The 22,015-nt window shown below is 41.9% G+C and overlaps 3 protein-coding genes across 3 annotated transcripts; all 3 read right to left on the bottom strand.

Moving 5' to 3' along the window:
• Nucleotides 1–479: 479 nt before the first annotated feature.
• Nucleotides 480–6,970, bottom strand: nop2 (NOP2 nucleolar protein homolog (yeast)). Its single transcript, XM_036538324.1, has 15 exons — nt 6,849–6,970; nt 6,680–6,722; nt 6,018–6,085; nt 5,542–5,810; nt 4,810–5,014; nt 4,323–4,522; nt 4,126–4,215; nt 3,922–4,009; nt 3,626–3,766; nt 3,115–3,254; nt 2,813–2,902; nt 2,567–2,689; nt 1,824–1,921; nt 1,174–1,316; nt 480–1,052 (listed from the first exon to the last, which is right to left on the bottom strand). Exons 1-15 carry the CDS (start codon nt 6,952–6,954, stop codon nt 661–663), a joined length of 2,196 nt encoding a protein of 731 aa, XP_036394217.1. The 5' UTR covers nt 6,955–6,970; the 3' UTR covers nt 480–660.
• Nucleotides 6,971–10,017: 3,047 nt separating this feature from the next.
• Nucleotides 10,018–12,421, bottom strand: emg1 (EMG1 N1-specific pseudouridine methyltransferase). The gene is made up of 5 exons (XM_036538283.1): nt 12,272–12,421; nt 11,833–11,934; nt 11,557–11,698; nt 10,964–11,175; nt 10,018–10,427 (listed from the first exon to the last, which is right to left on the bottom strand). The coding sequence occupies exons 1-5, from the start codon at nt 12,419–12,421 to the stop codon at nt 10,314–10,316; spliced, it is 720 nt and encodes a 239-aa protein (XP_036394176.1). The 3' UTR covers nt 10,018–10,313.
• Nucleotides 12,422–13,046: 625 nt separating this feature from the next.
• Nucleotides 13,047–20,601, bottom strand: kel (Kell metallo-endopeptidase (Kell blood group)). The gene is made up of 18 exons (XM_036538141.1): nt 20,488–20,601; nt 19,801–19,957; nt 19,293–19,619; nt 18,972–19,099; nt 18,413–18,571; nt 18,033–18,104; nt 17,482–17,670; nt 17,004–17,164; nt 16,720–16,837; nt 16,459–16,554; nt 16,223–16,321; nt 16,053–16,130; nt 15,843–15,946; nt 15,398–15,487; nt 15,096–15,163; nt 14,149–14,309; nt 13,678–13,767; nt 13,047–13,378 (listed from the first exon to the last, which is right to left on the bottom strand). Exons 1-18 carry the CDS (start codon nt 20,512–20,514, stop codon nt 13,232–13,234), a joined length of 2,271 nt encoding a protein of 756 aa, XP_036394034.1. The 5' UTR covers nt 20,515–20,601; the 3' UTR covers nt 13,047–13,231.
• Between the last annotated feature and the right edge of the window lie 1,414 nt (nt 20,602–22,015).

Genomic DNA, 22,015 nt, shown 5'->3' with positions numbered 1-22,015 from the left:
GTCCCAAAGACAGGCTAACTGGTTTAAAGTGTGTATGTCCACATTATGTTGCTTCATGCCACACACAAGAACTCTGATCCTACAAGCCATCCAGGCTCAACCATTATGTCCTTACTCTTTACAAAAACAAGGTGAGGCACATAATACCACAATATTGTATTGCTGCACGACAACCTTCTCAACTCATTTTATGCTTGCAGTACATCACTTCACTAGTTATTACATGACCTTAAACTTTACTGTTACAAAGAAAAAAACATGATGAGTTTGTTCTTAAAAAGGCTTCAGGAATTGCATTAAGAACTCAACTTAAAAATATACAAACAGCATGTTGAGGAAAACTGAGATGAATTTTATTCAGTCTTCTCACAAAAGAATATTATTCATAATTATCCAACAATCTGATCTGAGGACAAAACAAAACACTAAACAATCATATAAAACTTTCAAATAAAGAAGAGGTAAAAAGTCTTTTGGGCTGTATTGTTATGGATTGTAGGCTTTAAAAATATGTCCATGGAAACACTGCTGAAACGTCCAGTGCAGTCTGGTCGTTCTCTTCTGCCGCTCTCTACCCCTGGTTTGGTAGAGATCCATGCTCTTTTTCTCGCTCTCCAGCTCCACCTCTATCCTGATACATTTCGTGGTCACACCTCCTTCTCAAACATCTTTCTGCATCATCTTCTTAAACTTCTTGAACTTATTCTTCCCCATTCTATTCTTTTTCTTCATGGGATTTTTTCTCATCTTTTTACCTGCTTTCTTCTCAAACTTGCTCCCCTCCTTTTTCTCCTCTACTACAGCTTCTTTTGCCTCTCCTTCACCTTCCTTGGCAACCTTGGGCTTCTTCCGTTTATCTTTTTTCTCTTTTAAGACAGCTGCAGGTTTTTTGGTGACGGTTTTTGCAACATTTCCGTTACTTTCTATTTTCTCCTTTGAAACGTCTCCTTTGACAGGGGGCTGTTTCTTGGCCTTGACCTTTGGCTCTGGTTTTGTAGGGCTCTGTTTAGAGGGAGCAGGTGTTTCTGTCTCCGCGGGTACTTTGTCTTCTTCTGGAAAATTAAAAGAGAATCAGTGTGTTAACACAACATATGTACACTAACTAAACAGAAAAAAAACATTTACAAATATACAGCCAAATCTCTCCATGAGCCACACTGTCAGCTGCTTTACCTGCATTCTGACCAGCAGGTGTGGTTGGGACTGTGTTGGAGAATTTCTTCAGTTTTGCCACAAAGAAACCATCCATGTTGTGGGAATGGGGGTAGAATCGTCTTGCAAGGCGAAGTGAGGGATGGAACCGGCGTTCTTTGAACCTTTGCAGAGCACAGAAACAGTGAGTCATAAACTGGAGGGACAAAGAGTTGAAGATGAACAACTATTCTTGTTTTCAGTCTTAGCACCTCCATTTATTTTTATGTCAACAGTCATTCCATGTAAAAGTCAGAGAGCGGGTATTTTAGAGATGCAAATCTACAGGTTATGACACTTTCTGTAGCTTGAAATCTGCATATTACAAAGGAAAATGTACACAATATTTAACAAAACAGTACAGAAAACAGAATATGCAAATTGTCTTCCTCTGCAGTGCAAGACAAAATTACAATGCACTTATAACTTTAATTCCTTCGCATTCCATACACACAGAATAGTTACACAGTAGTTTCACAGTACTACTTCCCATTTTCCACTTTCATATAAGTAGGTATCCACCTGTAACTGCTTCATAAAGGGTATTTTTAGTCTGCTGGATTCACACTGCATCTGGGACATTCTTTTTTTCATACTCTGCTCACTCATTCATTACCACACCCCATCTTTACCTTGTGAACCCCTCCTTCCCAAAGTCCAAGCCAGTGGGCACCAATTTGACATTCCTCTTCTTCAGAGCATAGTCGACCACCCACTCATTCTCTTCCACCTAAACAAACAGTCAGTGTTACCATTTCCTTGCTTATTTCATTTTCTTTTCATTTTCAACTACCACATCATAAGCATGGACTAAGGAACCCTCTACCAAAGGAAAATTCTATCAAGAAGAAAAATCATTTTGAGAGACTATTCAATAGTTTTGGCATGAACTGTGATTAGATTACATTCATTCAGCAGACGCTCTTAGCCAGAGTGACTTCCAGCACAAAAGAAGATGCAGAGTAACTGTAATTTAGATTTCAGGCAAAGGGACTCCATTTCAGCCAAATGTAAAACATCAAGGGGTTGACAGGAATGACGTCTTTGAATAGACCATTAAAGTGATGAGTCATAGAAAAATTAGTCATCTGATGCCCAACAAGCCTTCAGCCTTGAACCCTTTGCACCCAACACAGCGCAATTCCATTAGATGAGACAAACCTGAAGGGGTCAGCCAAATTCTTGTAACAATGATGGATTATTCCTACAGTTTGACTTGACAAAAATTCATTCACATCACAGACCTAAATGGAGTTCACCCTTCAGGCACTGCAGGTTACGCAAACTATCGGTGCTTATATGTAAATGATATGATAAATGATAAATCACAATGAGGCAGAAACATGAGAATATTGAAATGTGCAGTAATACTCACCATGATGGAACAGGTGCAATAGACCAAATAACCTCCTGTCGCAGACTCTGCATTGAGAGAGTCAATGGCTGAAAGAATGAGCTCTTTCTGTAAGTGAGCAGAGCGTTGGATATCGGCCTCATCCTAGCAAGGGCAAGAGAGAGACATTTTATGTCATCCTAAGTCAGAACCAAGAAACTGCCAAGGAGCTGAAGGGACTTTCATAAAGAGCTACTCAGAGAATTGAATGGTTTGACCATACATTACCTTACTGGTTTTCACAGCCGGATCTTTAGATATGACCCCAGTTCCAGAGCATGGAGCGTCCAACAGTACACGATCAAACCCGCCCATCACCTGCCAATCGGATACATAACTAATCAGGACACAAATGTACATCATACATAACTCACAGTGCACGGTATATGGATAATAACCTATCAGTGGTGTTCACAGATAATCTCACGGCAAAGCAAAATCACATTAGTTATATCCACTGCACATCATAGAAAGAAAGTCAATGAAATAAACTTGCAGAGACAACCACTAAGGATGGATACGAACTATACCTTGGGGAACTGCCTGCCGTCGTAATTGCAGATGACTGTGTTGGTGACACCCAGGCGATGGATGTTACCCACCACACTCTTCAGTCTGTCCGCACTTGCGTCATTAGCCACAATTACGCCCGTATTCCTCATGAGCTGAGCTGGAGGGTGCACACAAGGTGATAATGTGTGTGTAATTATGAGCTGGTATTGATATTCGATCCAATATCTCCATTACATTTAGTCACTTGACAGAAGTTCTCAACCAGAGCGACGTACAAAGAAAACGTATTAGAGTGCATATAATGTCAGATGATCAATAGTACGTACAGAGAATGATGTTCCATACCAGAAAGAGACAATCTGTCACACAGCGATTCTATAACCATTGCCATACTGAATACAGAATATGTGGTACGCCACAAAAATGAACAACACGTGCAAGAACAAATTAACAAGTGCAACAATAATTATTAAACTAACAGATCAAAGCTAAATTTCAGTTTGGTTTTGAGATTTAAGAGACCCATACCCATATATGTGGTCTTGCCCCCTGGTGCAGAACTCATGTCCAGCACAGACTCCCCCTCCTGGGGAGAGAGCGCCATTACAGGTAACAGGCTAGAGGCTCCCTGCAGCATGTAATGGCCAGCAAGGTACTCCGGTGTTGCACCTGAGATCCAGACAGATTGGCAATGTTATTAAAATAGAGAACAATTTGTGCATAAATATCATACTTACTGAGAGAGTTAAAACAGTGCATATATAAGAACCACCTTGAATGCTGCAGTACATTAACAGTATATTTTAGTAGACAAATTCACTGACCTATAGGCACCGAGGAGTCAAAGATGACCAGACCCACTTTTGACCACTTTCCTAAAGGGTCAAGATTCACTCCTCTGTTGATCAGAGCCTGAAAGAAAGGAATTCACACAGTATGTCACCACACAAACGCAATAGTACTGTCACTGCAAAAGAACTCTGAACACAAACCTGTAACTGACCCATTTTGCTGAGTTGATTGATTACCTGTGCCAAGTCCCGCCTCCTGGTCTTGAGGGTGTTCGTTCGAATGGTAACTGGTCGCTGAATCTCATTGGCCTCCAGGAAATCAATCAACTACAACAGACAAAAAGAGCATTCTTTTTGTAATAGTTTGCCAAGGTGCCGAAGCAGTTGCAAAGCGATGCGATAGTCTTCCGAGGGGGCCAAAGCAGTTCATTTACCTCAGACACTGGAAAGATGTCTAGCAGTTTCTCAATGAGGAAGGCGTTATAGCTGTAGTATGTGCACAGGTCCTTTTTCAGAAGGGAAAGATACTCTCCCCTCTCCTTCCCCTCTTCTCTTTTGCTGGCGAAGTTGGACAGGACATCCACGTTGTCCTTTATTCGCTGGTAGATGGACTTCAGATCTAAAGGCAGGAGTCCTAAGAGTATGTAACACAGAGAGAGTTGTCAGTAGGAAGAATGTTAACTATTGTACTTCTATCTTAAGTAATCCTAAATCAATCATGTGTCAAGTCACCTTAAGACATGAACACCTAATAATATTAGAGATTTTTATGTTTTAACTAGAATGTAATATTACTACATGCTGTATTGTAGCATGCTTTTCACTCTGGATAGAAACCTAAATGTAAATATAACAGTGACAATAACTGTCACAAGCTAAATAAATAGCCACTAAAACCACCAAAGCCCCAATAATATTCACCCTCTTTCTCTCTCTCCTCAGCTCCTGGCAGCTTGAACCTGTCCACCTCATCAATATTGGCCTGTACAGTATCATCTTCATCAGCGTCTGCATGTTCATCCCCGCTCTCCTCCTCCTCCTCGTCTTCCTCTTCCTCTTCGCTGTCCTCCTCCATGGCCTCCTGCAGCTTCTTCTGCTTCCTGGCAGCACGCTCAATGGGGAGCAGCTGATTCGAGCACAACGGAAAGACAGACAATCACATTACACAGGGGTGGACAACCGCACCCCCAGTAAGTGCTAGAATTTACCAGTGTCACTGTCAAAGGCTCACTTTAAGCCCATTTCACATACTGACAATTGTGAGACATTTTTCTCCACATCCATGTATTCATTTTTTTGGTGATTTATGTTGTATTTCCACTAGACATGAGGGGGATATAATGGAACGACTATTTTACAAAACATGCATTGCCGTTCAATAGGTTCTATGCCTCTGATGAGATGACTGATGAGATGAAACCTTAACACTCCATGCTGAAGTGCACCTTCATGCTTTTCTGTGCTCTAACAGCAGATTGCGCGTTTCATAAGACCCACAACAATAATATTTTTGTCGTTGCATCAATCCAATTAGTAGCTGACATGTTCTTCTGTGCTTGTCACTCACTTCTGGGGACAAACATGAAGACCTCAAGTGCCACCTCTACTATGATATTAAAACGCATTTTACCTTTTCATGACAGTTACACATACCTCCTCTCCATCACTGCCTGCTTCCCCATCATCCTCTTCTCCTTCACTGCTGTCTTCCATTGCTCCATAGTCGTCAACCATTTCATCATCATCATCATCATCATCTTCGTCTTCATTGCCATCTCCTTGTTCCATTTCTGCTCCCTCCCCCTCTTCCAAATCTTCCTCCTCCTCCCAATCAGTGTCACTGTCATCCTCTCCTTCTGATTCGTCAACAGGTCGCTTACGCTTGGCTGGTTTCAACCACTCGCTGTTCTCATCTGTGAACCCTGAGGATGAAAAGGTAGAAAAGGCCCCTCAGAAGCTGAACAACATGTTACTGCTGGGTGTTAGAGCACATTTTAAGGAAAACACACCATAGTAACACTAACACTGACAGATTCATGACAAAACTCTGAGATTGAACAAATGATTTGATGATTGAACAAATTGAGCAAATATCAAATCATAATCATTCTTCTAGAATGAACGGATACCTTTTTTTGCCTGCTCTGTTTCAGCCTCTTCTTTATGTTGGTTAGAGGCTTGACTTCTCTTCGCTGCACTGTAAAAAAAAAAAAAAAACAAAATCATTAGAAACGAGGATGTTTATGAAACCCCTGTATGAATGTTCCCACACTCACACTATTTTTGAGATGCATTCTCTACAAATGAATGCTCCACCAGTGCCGAAAATACAGTCAGAGATGCATCTTGCATTGTATATAGTTAACATTTGACTGGACATCCATTGTTTCAATAGGAACAAAATCCATTTACAAGAGAGCTTGAAATGATAAAATGAGATATGAAAACGCCAGCAACTTTATAAACATTTGCCAATTCCTGCCTCCACAGACCAACAAATCCATATCAATTCAAGTCCACACGTTAGGCCAAAATTACACCTCCCACACAAGGAGTTATCTAGTCACTCGATTCATCCAGACACGATCAAGATATTCTACACAACAGTTTTGATTGGCCAAAAGAGATGGCGACCACCACTGACGACTGCTTCTGTATAGTGCTGTCTAATCCCATGCTTACAGACACATTTCAGTACAAAAGCCTTAATGACAATTCATTTTAGTTCTGGTTTAACAGGTAAGGTTTATAATGGAGCACAATCTGCCACGCCCGTCATCCTAATCCTTACCGTTTCCTTGCTCTGCTTGATAGTCTTTTCGGCCCAGTCTCCTCTGAAAAAAGTAAACCATCCCATGATTTAAACACGCAAGCACAGAAGACAGAGCTACATCAAAACAGGTTACTGCTGTGAAGAGGTTTGATCTCCAATGTCAGTTCTGTGTAAACGGACATCCTACCATCCGCTAGGAACTTGACGAGCTCGGTCTCTGCCCCCTTCTGCTTCCTGGCCTTTCGTCCTGGCCCTCGCTTAACTTTATTGGTGGGATCCAACTTCCTGCCCATGGCCGACAGCTATGTGGGTCTTCTGCAAAACACAGACGAGATTAAGCAGTTAAAAAGTTAGACATTACAAAGTAAACTGTCAGTTAAGGGAGAGGATACAGACAAGAACACTACCCATTCCAAACAGACAACTAGCCCCCAAGCACTGCTAGAGATGAGGAGAACGTACTAACATACATACATAATAACGATTTAAAGTTGAGAAGCACAGCCAGTACTACACCTGATTACATCCTCTTACAGGTGTAAATACATGATCTAAAAATCAAGAGGTAATACTGGAATATGTAGGTAATGCATTCAGGGCTTACTAAGTGTGGACAAATTCTTAAGCAAGCATGTAGGCCAATCTAGTTTAACATAAACACAGTAACATTACTTTGTGGAGTACCAACTTTCATATCCACATATTTGCTACCTCGAAGATGCTGATACAGACTTTTTGTCTACTTGTTGAATCTACTCATATTGAGAGTGCATTTGCCCCAACTCACCCAATATGGATTAAACAGCTATTAATAGCTACTAAGGAATAAATATCAGTTAACATTTTTTATTACAATCTAAAAGCACCACATAACTTGGGATACACCGTACCTAACTACCAGGATGTCATAACCTTGCAAACTGGCTAAAGATTTATGTTCCAGTGGCACACCAGCGGCATCGTTTTCTTGCTATGAACGACGTGCGTTAACCATGTGGCTAACGACCTAATACACTGATTGGAAGCTAATAACTACTGCAACTATCTTGCGACTTAAGATCTATATATACAGACAGATACACCACACTGTTAGCATATACTCAGAATGCAGATAACTTGCAAAATGTAACTTATAAAATAGCTACCTGGCTACCAAGGAAATTTTTAATGTAGCAAAGTAGCAAGCTAGCTAGCTAATCATAATTCACAGTATATGCAACTTACTTATTCAAAATACGGACGACCCCGTACTTTATACCCCGTCTAACAGCTACGTTCTCTGTACTCTTCCAGAAAATCTTCTTTCTGGTCGGTTACGTTTTGATTTTTACTGTTGGATGCGGAGCGAGTCTTACCCCACTACCACACCAAGTACTCACACATGCACCCTATTGCACACGTTTATTCCCGGAACTAGAAAAAGCACAAAACACGTGCTTCCGCTGCACGGTACATGGTGTCGCTTTAGATATGACGTCAAGAATTGTTATAGGTACCGGGCACCTACGAAGGTACGGAATACGCTTTAGTACCAATTTTGAAAATTGCAGTCCCAATCGCAATCACTATACATAATTAATATCCAGATTCGATGAATATCGATAATATCCAGATTCGATGGTGTTACAGTATATGGGTTTTTAAACGGGAGGCAGAGATGCAGCTAGTCTACAACGTGGAAAGCTTTTTAAAATCTGTGTAATCTTGGTATGTCCAACCCATTTGTTTTTATCAATATTTCATATTTAGGGTGTCCATAAAATATTCATATTTAAGGTCAAGCTTGTATGTATGTGCATATACACATTGTATGTATGTGCTGTAACATGAATTTCGAGATAAGAATAAAAATACGAAGCATTCCCTATTATTTACATGAAAGCTCACTGGAAAATAGCTATGTACCTTAAACGGACTTAATTTATTGAAATGTATTACATTTAAATTCATAATAATTTAGGCTTACTGCCGAATTGTGTTCAGCAGCTTGTGAATAATAACTATTTTACCCAAAGTCAATGATTTCAACAGCAGGGCTGTGCATTTTTTGTAGGAAATAAGATGAAATCCACGACAAATAACAGCATTATGTGCAATATGAACATTAATCAATTGCAGACATATTATGTGTTCATGTGAAATTGTTGGGAGAGATTAAACAAAGTCACTTTAAATGAAGACCATTTGCTGCTATGATGGTCAGCAGCCATACCTCTCACCTGCCTGAAGGGTGGTGTTGGGTTTGATTAGTACTTGGACTTGTTTGACCAAGTAAACCAAATAGCTTCAAGAGTTGGTGTCAGTGAACCAGGAAGTGGCAGTCTTCTCTCTGTACTGAATAGAAAATCAATGTCTAAGTGTTGGGGAAACTGTAATGGGGTGGTATAGGAGATGTCCACTTCTGGATAAGAAAAGGACACCCTGCTTCAACTATAGTCATAAAAGGTCCCATGACACTTATTGCACAGTAGGGGGTGCTACAGTGTCATGCCTAGAGTCCCAAACAGGCTCTTTCAACCTATCCACATGTAACCCCCCCAGCTAATTTGTGGTTTGTGTTCTGATGCAAAATGACAAGTGTGCATCACATGTAGATGGATGCTACACTTAGGTGAGATCAAAGCCTTTTCAAAACGTTTTTCAGGAACGAAGAGCATCTATATTCCTTGGTTTTAGACAAGATGTTAGCATCCTGACTTTCTTCTGCTGTGGACTGACCTTAATAGAATGCTGTAATGAAAATGTATCACACACTGATGCCTTGGGTAATTGGGTAAAACCTAGAAAAATTAGGTAAATCATGTGCGGTCATCACAGACCAGGTAAGGGGGAAAATTACCTTACCCAGCCATTCATGTACTAATAAATATCTCTGTGTAATACCAGCTCTAGTTCAACATTTGTGATGTATAAAGAGCATTGAGTTTGTATGTTTAAAGAGCAGAGCCTTGTTTTTCAGTCAGAGCTTGCATTAGTCAGATCTATTTATCTCAAATATAACCACTGCATTTTTCATTTCTAAACATAATGCATGCCAAGCAACTGATAATGTGCACATTAAAGTAGGACCACCAGCAGCACGCCACAGTAAATGATTCAGTCTAGCATATCTTCAGATGAAAAAATGTGTTAGTCATCTTCTGCACACTTATGAGAAATCCTGAGCACTCAACCTCTCACTCATGAAGCAGTTTTTTGATGAATGTTTTCAGTTATACCGATTTTCAGGCAACTTGTCATTTTGTGTATGTCCACTTACCGAGTAGTACCTCTCCAACATGAACAAAAAACAGAAACTGAAATATCTAAATGTCTGTTTATTTTTGTTCTGCAAAAATACTTGCAGCACTCTCCCCCAAGAAAAAAAACTGTACAGTGAAAATTATACAATGTGGAATATCCTCCCTGTAACAGATACACGGAAGCCCTGATTTAGATTTTATGTATGCCTTTCACAGAGCCAGAACTGAGTACATATGTTACAACCAAACACACAAGTCCATTTCTTCCCCACAAAACACAGTTCACTCCAAACATTCTCTCACTCTCCTAATGACTGACACACACACACACGTTTTTCCTTTAAACAACTCATTGTCATACATCAGAGTCCTTGCACTCCTGCTTAAAGAAGACTTCAGCTCTCCTCAGGTCACAACACACCCCAGACCTCCTCAAAGGCAGAGCATATCTTTGCACACGTCAAAGCCGCCGACAGGGGGTAGTTACTGACAGACACTGTCTTCTCTGTGTAATCCACATTTATCTGAAGGAAAAAGAAAGATTATTGCAATTATTATTTGTTCACAAAACCTTTTCCTAAGAGAATACTAATGTAATCCAATTTCCATTATAGCTAGAAATAAACCATTTTATCTATGCAATTATCACCTACACAGACAGGGAAACTGGAAAATGTCCTACAAATATTGCTTTGTAAAAAACTACTAAGGCCATATAATGAGATTTACTGACAGAGCAAAATAGTCTTTGTGGAGCAAACAGTACCACAGTGCGAAATCAGATCACGACTGTGGTCAGATTCACAAAGCCTCACACTGCATTCAGATGAACTCATGTAATATCCCAAAGTACTTGAATTAACGCAGGAAAAAAGTCCATCATACATTTGTATGAAGCTTTATTTCCATCACAACCCCTTTACACTTATATCACGTAACCTACATGTTGTGCACATTACAGCACTGATATTACCAGAGGTCATCAGTACAGATGACCCCTTCCCGAAGTAACCTAAAACAAGTAATCCTTCTAAACATTTAGATCCCCAAATGAACTCACTGCTCCATGCGCAAACGCTCCAATCACCACAGTGGCAGGCCCCTCCGCAGGCACTATGGTCCGGGGACAGACTGCACCCCCTTGGGCAGAGAAGGAGGTGCCAAAGCGAGGGCAGCCAGGGGGCAGGTGGTCCGACACTGGGTTTTTAATGAGCCTGAGCAGCCTCTGAGGCCCATCTGCTGCTCTCACGCTGAGCTTGTGAAGGAGCTGGACTGGGAGACACAGACAGTGAGGTAAATGAGGGGAGGAGAAAAAAGGATGGAAGGAAAAGAGGGGATAAAACAGCAAAATATAAGAAGGACGTGGAGGGAACTAGAGGTAGTGCTGACACCAGGCCCGGTGCCATGGGGGTGCTTAGGAGTAAACTGCACCCCCTGTTGTCTATTAAATCCAGATGTCTACATAGTATTTATTACATTTTTCTGCACCCCTCTGTATTTTCTCCTGGTGCCGGGCCTGGCTGACACCCTTCATATCTTTACAACTGCTACATCACGCATGTCTGCATACCAGAAATGCTAACAGAAGGAGGCTGCGACAGCATATTCCTCAATAAAACTCTGCCAATGACCCAGTGCAGAAAAGCGGCTCACCCATGAGCCCACAGAAGCGAGCAAAGGTTCGTGGGATGCGGGTCTGCGGGTTGATCTCGATCAGCGCGTTCTTCTCTGTGTGAATGTAGACCTGCAGCAACCCCGCACGGTTCAACGGGCTGTCCAGCAACATCAGCAAGCACTGGTAGCGAAAAGGGGGACAGAAGACTTTTTTCACCACTTGACATTTAACATATGCCACTACAAAAGCATGCACGTAGAAAAAGAAAATATCAAAACGCTTCACTATACAAGTGCAGCGAAGTGTGAACTCACCTGATGTGTGATATCAGGCCGAATTTTTCCTGGGTCTCTTCCATTCTTTATGATCATGCTCTTGTGTTGGTCGCAGTTAAGCAACTCAAACGTCTTACCAACCTGAGGATAACAGCAAAAAAATATTTTGCACCAGACAGACACATTGATCGCAAAGACGTTTTAGAACAGCCTTCAATTCAGTGCGAGCTAGCAAACCGACATGTAGAGTGCAAGCCAAAGGAGACTTTCTGCAGAAAGACTTGCCTGTATTAAAAACTCACTAACACAATTAGGTAGTTTAAGTCAATTATTAATGATCAGACACTAAATGTTTTGTACAGTTAGCAACCTAGACGCAGACGAGTAGGTTACAGTGATCCTGCAACCTTCCTAGCGGCAGCGGCGAACGCGAGCAATACCCGGCGAATATGCGTTCAAAGTAGACGGCCAAAGCTACCTTTACAGTTTCTAGCGTTGCGCCCTCGAGAACAACAACCAGGCGCCTATCTAGCATCTGTTCGTGAAGGCTTCTCAGTTGTTTTGCCGGTTTAGGTTCATATTCGTCCAAATGTTCCAGACCACGTTTATCGCCGCCGCGCGCTGCCATCTTCTTTGCAGTAGGAATTCACCGTCTCGCAAATTTTGCGTCATCATCGGTAGTGCTGATGGGGAGTGAAGTCTTTTTCAGTAAGACAACCTATATTTATACCTCTGCCCTGACTCTTGTATTGCTTCCCACAGCATCAAAGAGTGAAATGAACGCGGCAATGACAAATCTTCACTATTAATTTATTTGGTGCTGTTCTCTGCCATTCTGAAATATACCCATTTCTTGTTTGTGTTATAGAGGAAGTCAAAGGACAAGATTTAGGGTCCGTACGCTGTTTGGCTGTCTCCCAGTCACTATATCATCCCAGTTTTGCAGGTCAGGACCTTGTCTGCCAACACCACATTACATCATGACAGGGCTGTCGATGTAATCTGAGGGTAAATTATATAGTTATTTTAAGTCACAAAATAAAACACATTTCAACATTGTTATTATCTTTATTTCAACATGTTAAAACCCATTTATTAAATGCTGGATTTCATAATACATTTTAGTGAACTAGTTAGCACACACACTTATATGGAACTCAAAACTATACAGGAGAGCCCTATATACAGAAGCACAAACACATATATTACAAATATATATATAAACACATATTCCTCTCATGACCTCTGTTTAAATGGATACACTGTCTGTCAACACATTTGTTCATGAATACTGCACTCAGATATGGATAGAATAATGTGAATATTGATGTATCAGTACTGTCCTTAGACACCTGCTGTTACAGGTATGCAAACAGTGAAAACCTTTTCAGGCATAATTATAAAATATACACAGGAGACATTGTTTATTAGTTCATCATCAGCACGTTTGTGACAGGTCTTGGCGGGTACTGTGGGAGCAAGTTGTCGGCTTTGGGCAAAAGTCAGAGTTCATACAGACGACAGTTACCAGGAATAAGGGCTCAAAGGGCAAGAGGTCATTGGATGGATCAGGGCTGCAATTAATCTGAAATGAGAAAATAATAAAAATGAGTATTGGAATTAATCTCTAAATATGATGAAGAAATTCATTCCAACTTCGGGGAGATGTGATAAATGTTATCAGGAGGGTTAAATCACTTCAGGATATTTACCATGTCCTTGTATGTTGAATCTGCCACATCATTCTTTAAAAACATGCTGCAAAATATACTTCAGGAACCACATTGACAAAATTCAGATCTACAGTTCTGTGTGTTTACAGGTATGTTTTCTCCATTGATGAATTTGCTGAACAGTTGTTTTTATTTTGTCGTCTATTTTTACCTGTGTGAAGGAGGTGAAGAACAAGGGGGTGTAAGAGAGTCCAGAGAGAGAGGTGTCATCGTGGTACATGAGTAAACTCTGATTGTAGGCCTGGAGTACAGGGGAAAAGAGAGGGATAGAGCAGAGAGGTAAATCTCTACATGACCTGATTGGACATGATGTAACCTCCTATACGGAGCAGCCAGCTAAGTGCAAATGCTCCCCAGTGCAATGTACACTGGGAGTATATGGGTATATGATAGTGTACTCAGCTTTGCTTGTCTAGTCAGGTTTCACAACTTAACTTAGGGTAGGGCTTGAATAGTGTTATGCTCACACTCACTGGTCTGGGAGTGCTGTTAGTATAGCCTGACACTGTCGCTCATTCAACTTGAATGGACACATGTTCCATTATGCTCTATTGTGCTGGAAGTCGCTCTGGATAAGAGCGTCTGCTAAATGAATGTAACGTGATGTAATGTACACACTGACCTGCAGGGCAATCTGGAGGGCGCTGTACTGTATCCATATTTCTTGCTGCTGAGCAGGGGTGAGACGGGGAGGGTCAGCTCTGTGTGAGCTCTCGGTCAGACGGAGGTAGTGGGCCCACACACACTCACCCACTGTCTGTGGGGTCTCACTCTGGGACTGGACTGCAGAGAAAAGAGAGTGTCACTGAAGGGCATACACAGGCACACTCAGCAATTACATTGCATTACATTACTGGCATTTAGCAGACGCTTTTGTCCAGAGTGACTTACGTAGGCTACAGTTTTTTTCACATGTTGTCCATTTATCCAGCTGGATATTAACCGAAACAATTCTGGGTTAAGTACCTTGCCCAAGAGTACAACAGCAGTGCCCCAGTGGGGAATCAAACCTTTTGGTTATAAGCCCTGCTCCTTACCAGTGTGCTACACTGCCAGGGGTAGGTAGTCATAACAATACCAATGCAGAGACAGTGCAAGGCTGACTAATGTAAATGATGGAGCCACAACAAAGTTATCAGGTATTCGTTCAGCACTGAGATAGGAAAACATCGATGCCAAGGTGTGGGAAAGAGCGTGAGCAAAGTTGGACTGCATTGCAATGAGAACAGCATAGTGTTTGGTAGATGGACATGGCTTTTTGATATTGTGAGGTCTAAGTAGCATTTTAGCATTTTTTCCACATAACAATATTTTGTAAGCAATACATCCTGATCAATGGACCCAGCAACCATAATAAATCAATACCGCAGCTGAGAGTTAAGGGTGGCCAGTTAGGCAAAGAGCCAAAGTGGGAAATGACATAAGGGCAATCAAAGAGAAAGAGAGAGGGTTGAAACGCAGACTGACAGAGAGGGGGAAATATACAGAAAGGGAAAGAGAGAGAGAGGGAAACACTACCTATACACATAAACAGACACACAGTAACAGGCGTGTGGGTGTATTCCTTACTGTCTGGTAGAAGGAGGTGTAGAATTTCCTTGGCCATCATTGTCCCCAATATGCCATAGTTGACAGCCCTGCCACACACAGGTAGAATGACTGGTTTTTAAATATTGCTCTCGTCTAATGACAGCAGCTGTGGTGAACACATAAATCTTTCACAAGGCAGCACCTATAAAATCAGTTATTACACAGTTAGTAGCCATCTCACTATCAAACATGTCAAGGAGTTCAATGTTAGTGAGGCCACCTTTTGGTACCAGTGTTGGTAATGACAGGTGTGTGAAGATTAATTTGCCAAATACTGATACCTGGGGTAGGAGGGATGAAAGAAAGGTGTGACGAACATCCCCAAAGGAAAGTGAACCTCCTCACCGGAAAGAGATGGAGTGAATGACAAGCTTGCAGAGACAAAAGAAGAGGAGAAGAAAAGAGGAGTCATTACACCACTACAAAATGAACGACTAAATTAGATTAATAGTGGAAAAGGAATTAAGACAAATTCACACCCAGTTTGCCTTCCTTTCAATGTATGTGGACTCTCCTGATGGGATCCAATTGAAACTTTCTCAATTAGTCACTCAATTCAGTCAAAAAACAGGCCTCAGAATGTGAGGGCCGTACCTGTATTAATGAGAATATTTATACATGAACACAGAACTTTAATGAATTCATACCTACGGGCCCCAAATTGATAAGAATAATAAGAACCCTGTCTACCCACACACATTTCCAAACACAAAACTGCCTACACACATATCAGGTGCTGTCGTCGATGAAAAAAGTTTGTTTCGTCTCCTCCGTTGAAGGGAGAGAAACTGCAGGTAGTTGGAGAAATAGTCATCTTCACTGACTGGCACCTGTAAGATAAGGAGAGGTCACTGCTTCTGGTAATGGAACCATTGCTGAAATGCTCAAAACTACCTCAGAATGATATTATAACATTTATGCTCAAACCTCATTTACCTCTGAATATTGTTGTTCAGCTTTTGTTCGGTTCAGAATTTCTCTGTTACTCAACAGTCTTGGAGTAAGAGTCCTAATCTGTGAACAAAAGAAACTAAAATGAATAGACTGTACACAATCATGCACGGTAATTACAATGCTTTTCATTCTACGACAGGTATCACTTTTACCTTATTCACAACAGCAGTGTGTGATTCCTCATCTCTCCATCTGAGGCTGGCTAATCTGGATTTGAATGAGGAATATATGTTTTGCATCAGCTCTTCCGCCTGGGTAAACAAGAGGTGAAGAAATGAGGGGAGCTGAACATTTCAAATCCACTTTTCCATTGTTCCTGTTGTTCTGCAGTGAATGTTTTCTGACACCTGTGGATATCACCACCCATGCCCTCCCAATACCCTTTTACCTCTTGTTCTCCCACCCTCTCTCTCATCATGGGAACAAGCACCGTGTCAAATCCTTTCTCTGCCTCTAAAACACATTTCTTCCAGCGGGGGATTACCTGGAGAGGATCAGAGACGGTACAAGCTCAAAGGCTGCAGGAGAATACAGACACTTAGAAAATTCAAGACGGTACAAAATATTACAATCCCCATTCATTCCCGTGGACATTCACCATTTTATTCCTAAGGCAAGTGTCTTAGGCTGTGCAGCTCTGGGTACTCACTTCCTGTGTATCTCCGAGCGCCACTGATAAATTTCTTTGTATTTCAGTGAACTTGGAGTCTAATGCAGGTATGACCTTGTGTAGGAGGCTGAGGATCATGAAAGTGTGGAGTGAGCCACTATAACAGAGAGAGGAGTGGATAATGAATGTAGGTACGGGAAAAAAAAATACAAAGTGTATTGTAATACATGAAATACTGACATGGGTCAAAAAACATTTTGGTCTTTTATTGTGTATGTACAGAATGATGGTTGAAGTGAGTGTTAAAACCTTTATTGCTGTACCTGCCACTCATTTCCTGATTGCGCTGCCATTTACTGATGATCCTGGACATGTTTATGATGTAAGGCAGGTTGTGGAGGAAGACGACATCAGATTGGTTGACAGGCAGTGGGTGAAAGGTTGCCCGCAGACATCTGAGCCAATCAATGGCAGGGGCGACGGCCTGTGGAGACCAACCAGTTAATAAGGAGGAAAATTAACAAGCCAAAATACAAAAACACATCCTTGTGCATACACACACACTGACACACAGCAAATGAAACCTACCACCTTGAGACAAAAAGGACGCGAAGGCACATGGTGGCAAAATATCAGCCTTGCAAAAAATGCTGATTGAGATGTGGCATAAGGGCAACAAACACATGCTGTTGTGTCGGATAAGGAAGGACGGGGGGGGGGGGGGGGGATGTGAAGGGACAGACGGAGGGAGAGGCACGGCACACTAAGAGGCGGAGGAGGGAGTGGGCGGGCTGCACGGACCTGCAGCTCCCTCACGGTCATGCGCTGGTACAGCAGCTGGTGCTGGAGGCGGTGGGACAGGGGGGAGGCAGCCAGCGCCAGCTGAGAGGACAGCTGCAGGAACAGGCCCGTGTGCAGATTAGTGCTGCTCGAGGGCGCACCCAGACGACCCAGCAGCTGGAGGTGAGGGGAGAGGAAGTGACGCATGGTCTGGGGGGGAAGATGGAGAAGGAGATTGAGGTTAAAACAGACCTACTTGGTGGCCCTGATTGGTAACCCTAATCGTAATCACAATAGTGATAATCGCCTTCAAAATTTCAACAACAGTCATAACATTACTTACTTACTCCCTATCTATCCTATCTGTCTATCTAGCGCTCTACACTAGTTTAGCACTTAACTCAGTAAGTGACCTCTTGTAGTACTTTTCGATAACTACTCTTAGCATTGTGATGCACTTATTTGGAAGTCGCTCTGGGTAAGAGCATCTAGTAAATGATGTCATGTAATGCAATGTACAAAAAAGTCATTGTCTTTTAAAATTAACTTTGCAGTAAAAAGCAGAATCATACCTGAGGTGTCACTTTAGATTTTTTCTCCTTGTTGTCCCATTCCACAGGGATCTGAAACTCTGGTTGATCTATCTGTGGAAACAGGACAGATTTTCAAATGTCTCTGTGCAGCAGGAGTAAATTATTTCTGTCCCAGGTACACATGACATTTAGTTAGGCAGTTGACAATTACGATTCCTGTTATGGTGTGTATCACATGTAGCAGTGTTCGGTGTGCTAACCTGTTTTCCTGTGACACTAACCCATAAGCAGACTGCAACAAAAGCCACCCTAGCCAGCCCAAGCAGACCCCAGTAAACCCCACTGGGTATTACTTTTTGTAGATCTACAGTAGAATGTAGCTATAATGGTATGTAATTGCCACCACCAGTCTCACTGACCTGTATGTACTTTCTGTGGCTAGTAGAGTCACTGTCATTGGGGTCCCTTCCCACATACACACTGAAGAATGGGAAAGTGGAGTATTCTTTCATCAGGAGAGAGAGAGTGACGTTAAAGTCGCCGTGATTCCACTTTCCAGACACTGCCCAGCCCCCCAGCTACAGAGAGAGAGAGAAGGTCTCTTCCAGGCTGCTTCAATTACAATCACAAACTTTCTTTGCTGAGCATGCATAAAGCAGCACATATCTAGCAGTGCACCACTGGCTTTGAAGTATTCCATGGAAATTAATATTTTTTTTCCCCTCGGTAACAGTCATCTCAGCTCACCACATGAATACATTCAAAAGCACCAAAGCAAATGTGCACTGGAGTATTACAGTGTTCATAATTACAGCAAGGCATTCATTCAGCTTGAGGTTGCCTTCTCAAACTATGAAGAAACAGTATGGACATGTCCTACGAGCATATGGATGAATACCAAAAATGCACTTTCCATCATAGCATCGCAGGCCTTAACCCCCTTCGGTCAGTAACATAACTGCCCCGCCAAAAAGTCACCTTTTCTATGAGCTTCAGGACCGGTTCTGACCCGAGCTGTTCTATTCTCCTGGTGTTCATACAGGACTGGAAAAAGGTGCGCACTTTCTGCTCGGCTGAATTTAGTGAGCCAGGCCTGGCCTCGGATTCTGGGAGAGGAAGGTCACAGCGCTTAGATGGTGCGTATTCAGTACAATAAAATATAGGCACTGATATTTAGGAAGAACACCTTAATATCACAAGATATCAAGTCAACTACATTCACAGAGGTATAAATAGAGCACTTGAGACACAGATGTCAGCCAGAAATATACACAGAGAAAAAAAAATATCAGTTGTTACCTAAGATCTCCTTTATTATGTGCAGCAGTGCTGTCTGCCTGTCTGATAAGCTGGAGGACGTGTCTCGAGGATCATCTTGATTTGTTTGTGTCGCTCTGTCCAAATTTGGTATTTTCCCTCCCCCTTCGGTTTCACCTGCTCCCTCCTCTTCCTCTCTCTTTCCTTGAGTAATTTCCTTGCCTCTCTGTCTCCCCCTGCTGGCTACTGTTTGCCCCCCTGCCCCACAGCTGGCCAGAAAGTAATCACAGGGCTGGGCAAAGGGATCAACTGCAGCAGACAGCTGTGCTGCGGCCTTCAGGCAGGCTGGGGTGAGGCAAGGAAGTGGGGCTACGAACAAGAGAGAGAAAGGATGAGAAAAGGCGTAGGAAATTTGAGCGGTAAATACTGACCAGAGGGACTGAAACCTATTGCTGCACCCATGTTGCAAGGACAAACAAGTCCTTTAGAAAACTTTTCTTTAACCTGTCATCCTTTTTACAAATTTCCCTCTCAAGGCCAAACGAGATACCTTGCGCTGTTTCTGGAGGGATCAGCGTGTTTGACGAGCTGTGACGTAAATAAAGCCCTAGCCCCAGCAGTGTGGAAAGGAAGGAGGAACACACGAGGCCCAACAGGAATGGCCGGTACTGGTCCCAGTGACTTCGCTTCACCGCGCCAGACTGGGGCTGGGAACAAAGAGGTGGGCGGACAGCCAGTGGTAAGACTTGTGAAAGAGGTGAAGTTTTTTTGGAACAAAAAGACATCTTTTTAGTTTCACGGATAAGCCTCTAGAAACAAACACGCCCAGGAAATGATCAGATAATTTTCCCAGTATTCACTATTCTGAGAATCAGCAATACAAAGTGAAATATAAGACGTTCACATGCAAATAGAAGCAAATTCCACCCATAAAACAAGCTTGAATAAATAAATTTGACAAGGACCAATTAATTAAAAGAGGACAACACAAAACATGATTTTCTCTTGTGGCACAGGTAGTATCACATCACAATTAAAATCCACTAAAACAGCCTGTTATATAAGTAGCAACAGGTACTAACTATCGAGTTTTAGCACAGAGACTGAAGAAAGTAAGAAGACAGCATTAACTTAAGTCCTAGTATTGTATACAGCAGCGTTGTTCACCTTTTATAACAGCCAAATACAGCACTACTGTACAGTCTGTGTTAAAAAATGTCACAAACAGCAGGCTTACCTGAGATGTTGGTGGGGCGTCAATCATTCTGCTGACTTTTCCCAATGCATGCGCCTTTTGCGGTGTCTCTCCGAATACTGGGTTCTGTATCTGTACAGATTACCTCACGTCCCTTTCCCCTCACAAATAGCCCCCTCTCCCTCTATCTCTCCCTCCGTCAGCTGTCACCTCTGTCTCCTATCTGCCCTCATCACTCGTTTCTCTCCCTCTCTCGCCCACTGATAAAACTCAGCGGCATGGCCACCCGCTCGTCTCGTCCGTGTCCCCACTTTATCAAAACGCTGTGCTTTTGTTACGCAGCAGGGGCTGGGGAAGCTACTGCGATAATTACTTTACCTCACAAGGCCTGTAGTCAAACTTGACGGCATTGTGGTAAAGTTAAAGCTACGTTTGTCGTGCTACAAGGGGCCGGTTGTCTGCGTGCCACGGTACAGTTAAATTGGTAGGAATCCCAACCTGAGGAACCAGCGCATACACCGAGATATTGTTGGGCTACAAGACCAGTGACATTGTGCCCATACGTCTGCTCTCCCCGCTCTCTATCAGTGAAGGACAGGGTTGGTATGAGCTGATAGAGAGAGGGAGACGTGTGTGTGTGTGAAGTTATTACGGAGTGATATACGTCACCGAGAGTGAGGGAGAGCACACGTTTCACACTGTCACACTAGGGAGGAGAGACAAGGGAGAAAAACATCCGACTGCCGCTGCGTGACAAGGGAATCGTGGAAGAGCTACAAACTCACCATCAGAGAACTAACGGAAATTTGTCCTGTACATATTTTAACCAAAAAAAGAGACATTTTTCATGGAACTAGCAGTTTTCAGTTTGGTTTTTTTTTATTTTTTTTATTTTGAGTACAGTCAATACAAGTGAGAAATTACAATTGAAAAATAATATTGGCATGTTGGAAACAGTAAACATATACACGTTCACACACATAAAAAAATGTATATGCATAATATAGAATAACTGAGCAATTCTCTGACAATTTCATTTTATAATAATGATGTTTTTTACAATCATCATCATGTATTGCCAAAACTTTTAACACTGTTATGATAACGGTAAGTATTATCACAAAACTTAATTGGAATAATTTGTGGATCGATACAAAGTCATTGAGAAGAATTAAAAAAAAAAAAAAAAAAGATAACCGCAACATAAACACCATGTAATATTTGGCAGTACAATGAAAATAGAATCATGGTCATTTTTATTTTTACTGCTTGTGTGGTGCAAAAAATATATATACCACCAAAAAAGGAATGTGTCCTTATGGGAATAACAGTGTGGGATGAACCAGGAGTAACAGCAATGACACCAAAGCGCAAAAAAAAAAAAAGAAGCACTCAAGTGACAAAATGTCCACTTCATGGACAATGTAAGTAAGTGAATATAAAATAAAAATGTGAATTCAATAAAAAATAAAGTGTGATTATGATCAAACTACTTGTAAATATAATCAAACCCAAAGGAAGCACTTGGCTAAAGGAATGGAATGAAACAGTGGCATTCCTCAGAATGATG

The sequence above is a fragment of the Megalops cyprinoides genome, chromosome 10 (assembly GCF_013368585.1).
Source record: "Megalops cyprinoides isolate fMegCyp1 chromosome 10, fMegCyp1.pri, whole genome shotgun sequence".
NCBI classification, from domain to species: domain Eukaryota; kingdom Metazoa; phylum Chordata; class Actinopteri; order Elopiformes; family Megalopidae; genus Megalops; species Megalops cyprinoides.
The sequence above is the reverse complement of the archived record's forward strand: the minus strand, read 5'-3'. Positions and strand labels throughout refer to the sequence as shown.

Bases quoted from the DNA above. Each gene is read 5' to 3' on its own strand.
- nop2 (XM_036538324.1), bottom strand. From the start codon at position 6,954: ATGGGCAGGAAGTTGGATCCCACCAATAAAGTTAAGCGAGGGCCAGGA. The intron at 6,086-6,679 runs GTAAGGATTAGG...TTTTTTTTACAG, and splicing joins TCAAGCAGAGCAAGGAAACG to TGCAGCGAAGAGAAGTCAAG. The intron at 4,523-4,809 runs GTGAATATTATT...ACATACTCTTAG, and splicing joins TGAGGAGAGAGAGAAAGAGG to GACTCCTGCCTTTAGATCTG.
- kel (XM_036538141.1), bottom strand. From the start codon at position 20,514: ATGATTGACGCCCCACCAACATCTCAG. The intron at 18,572-18,971 runs GTGACTTTTTGG...CTCTCTCTGTAG, and splicing joins TCCTGAAGCTCATAGAAAAG to CTGGGGGGCTGGGCAGTGTC. The intron at 18,105-18,412 runs GTCAGTGAGACT...CTGTTTCCACAG, and splicing joins GCCACAGAAAGTACATACAG to ATAGATCAACCAGAGTTTCA.
- emg1 (XM_036538283.1), bottom strand. From the start codon at position 12,421: ATGGCAGCGCGCGGCGGCGATAAACGTGGTCTGGAACATTTGGACGAA. The intron at 11,935-12,271 runs GTAGCTTTGGCC...TGTTATCCTCAG, and splicing joins CAACGCTAGAAACTGTAAAG to GTTGGTAAGACGTTTGAGTT. The intron at 11,699-11,832 runs GTGAGTTCACAC...TTTCGCTACCAG, and splicing joins GGCCTGATATCACACATCAG to TGCTTGCTGATGTTGCTGGA.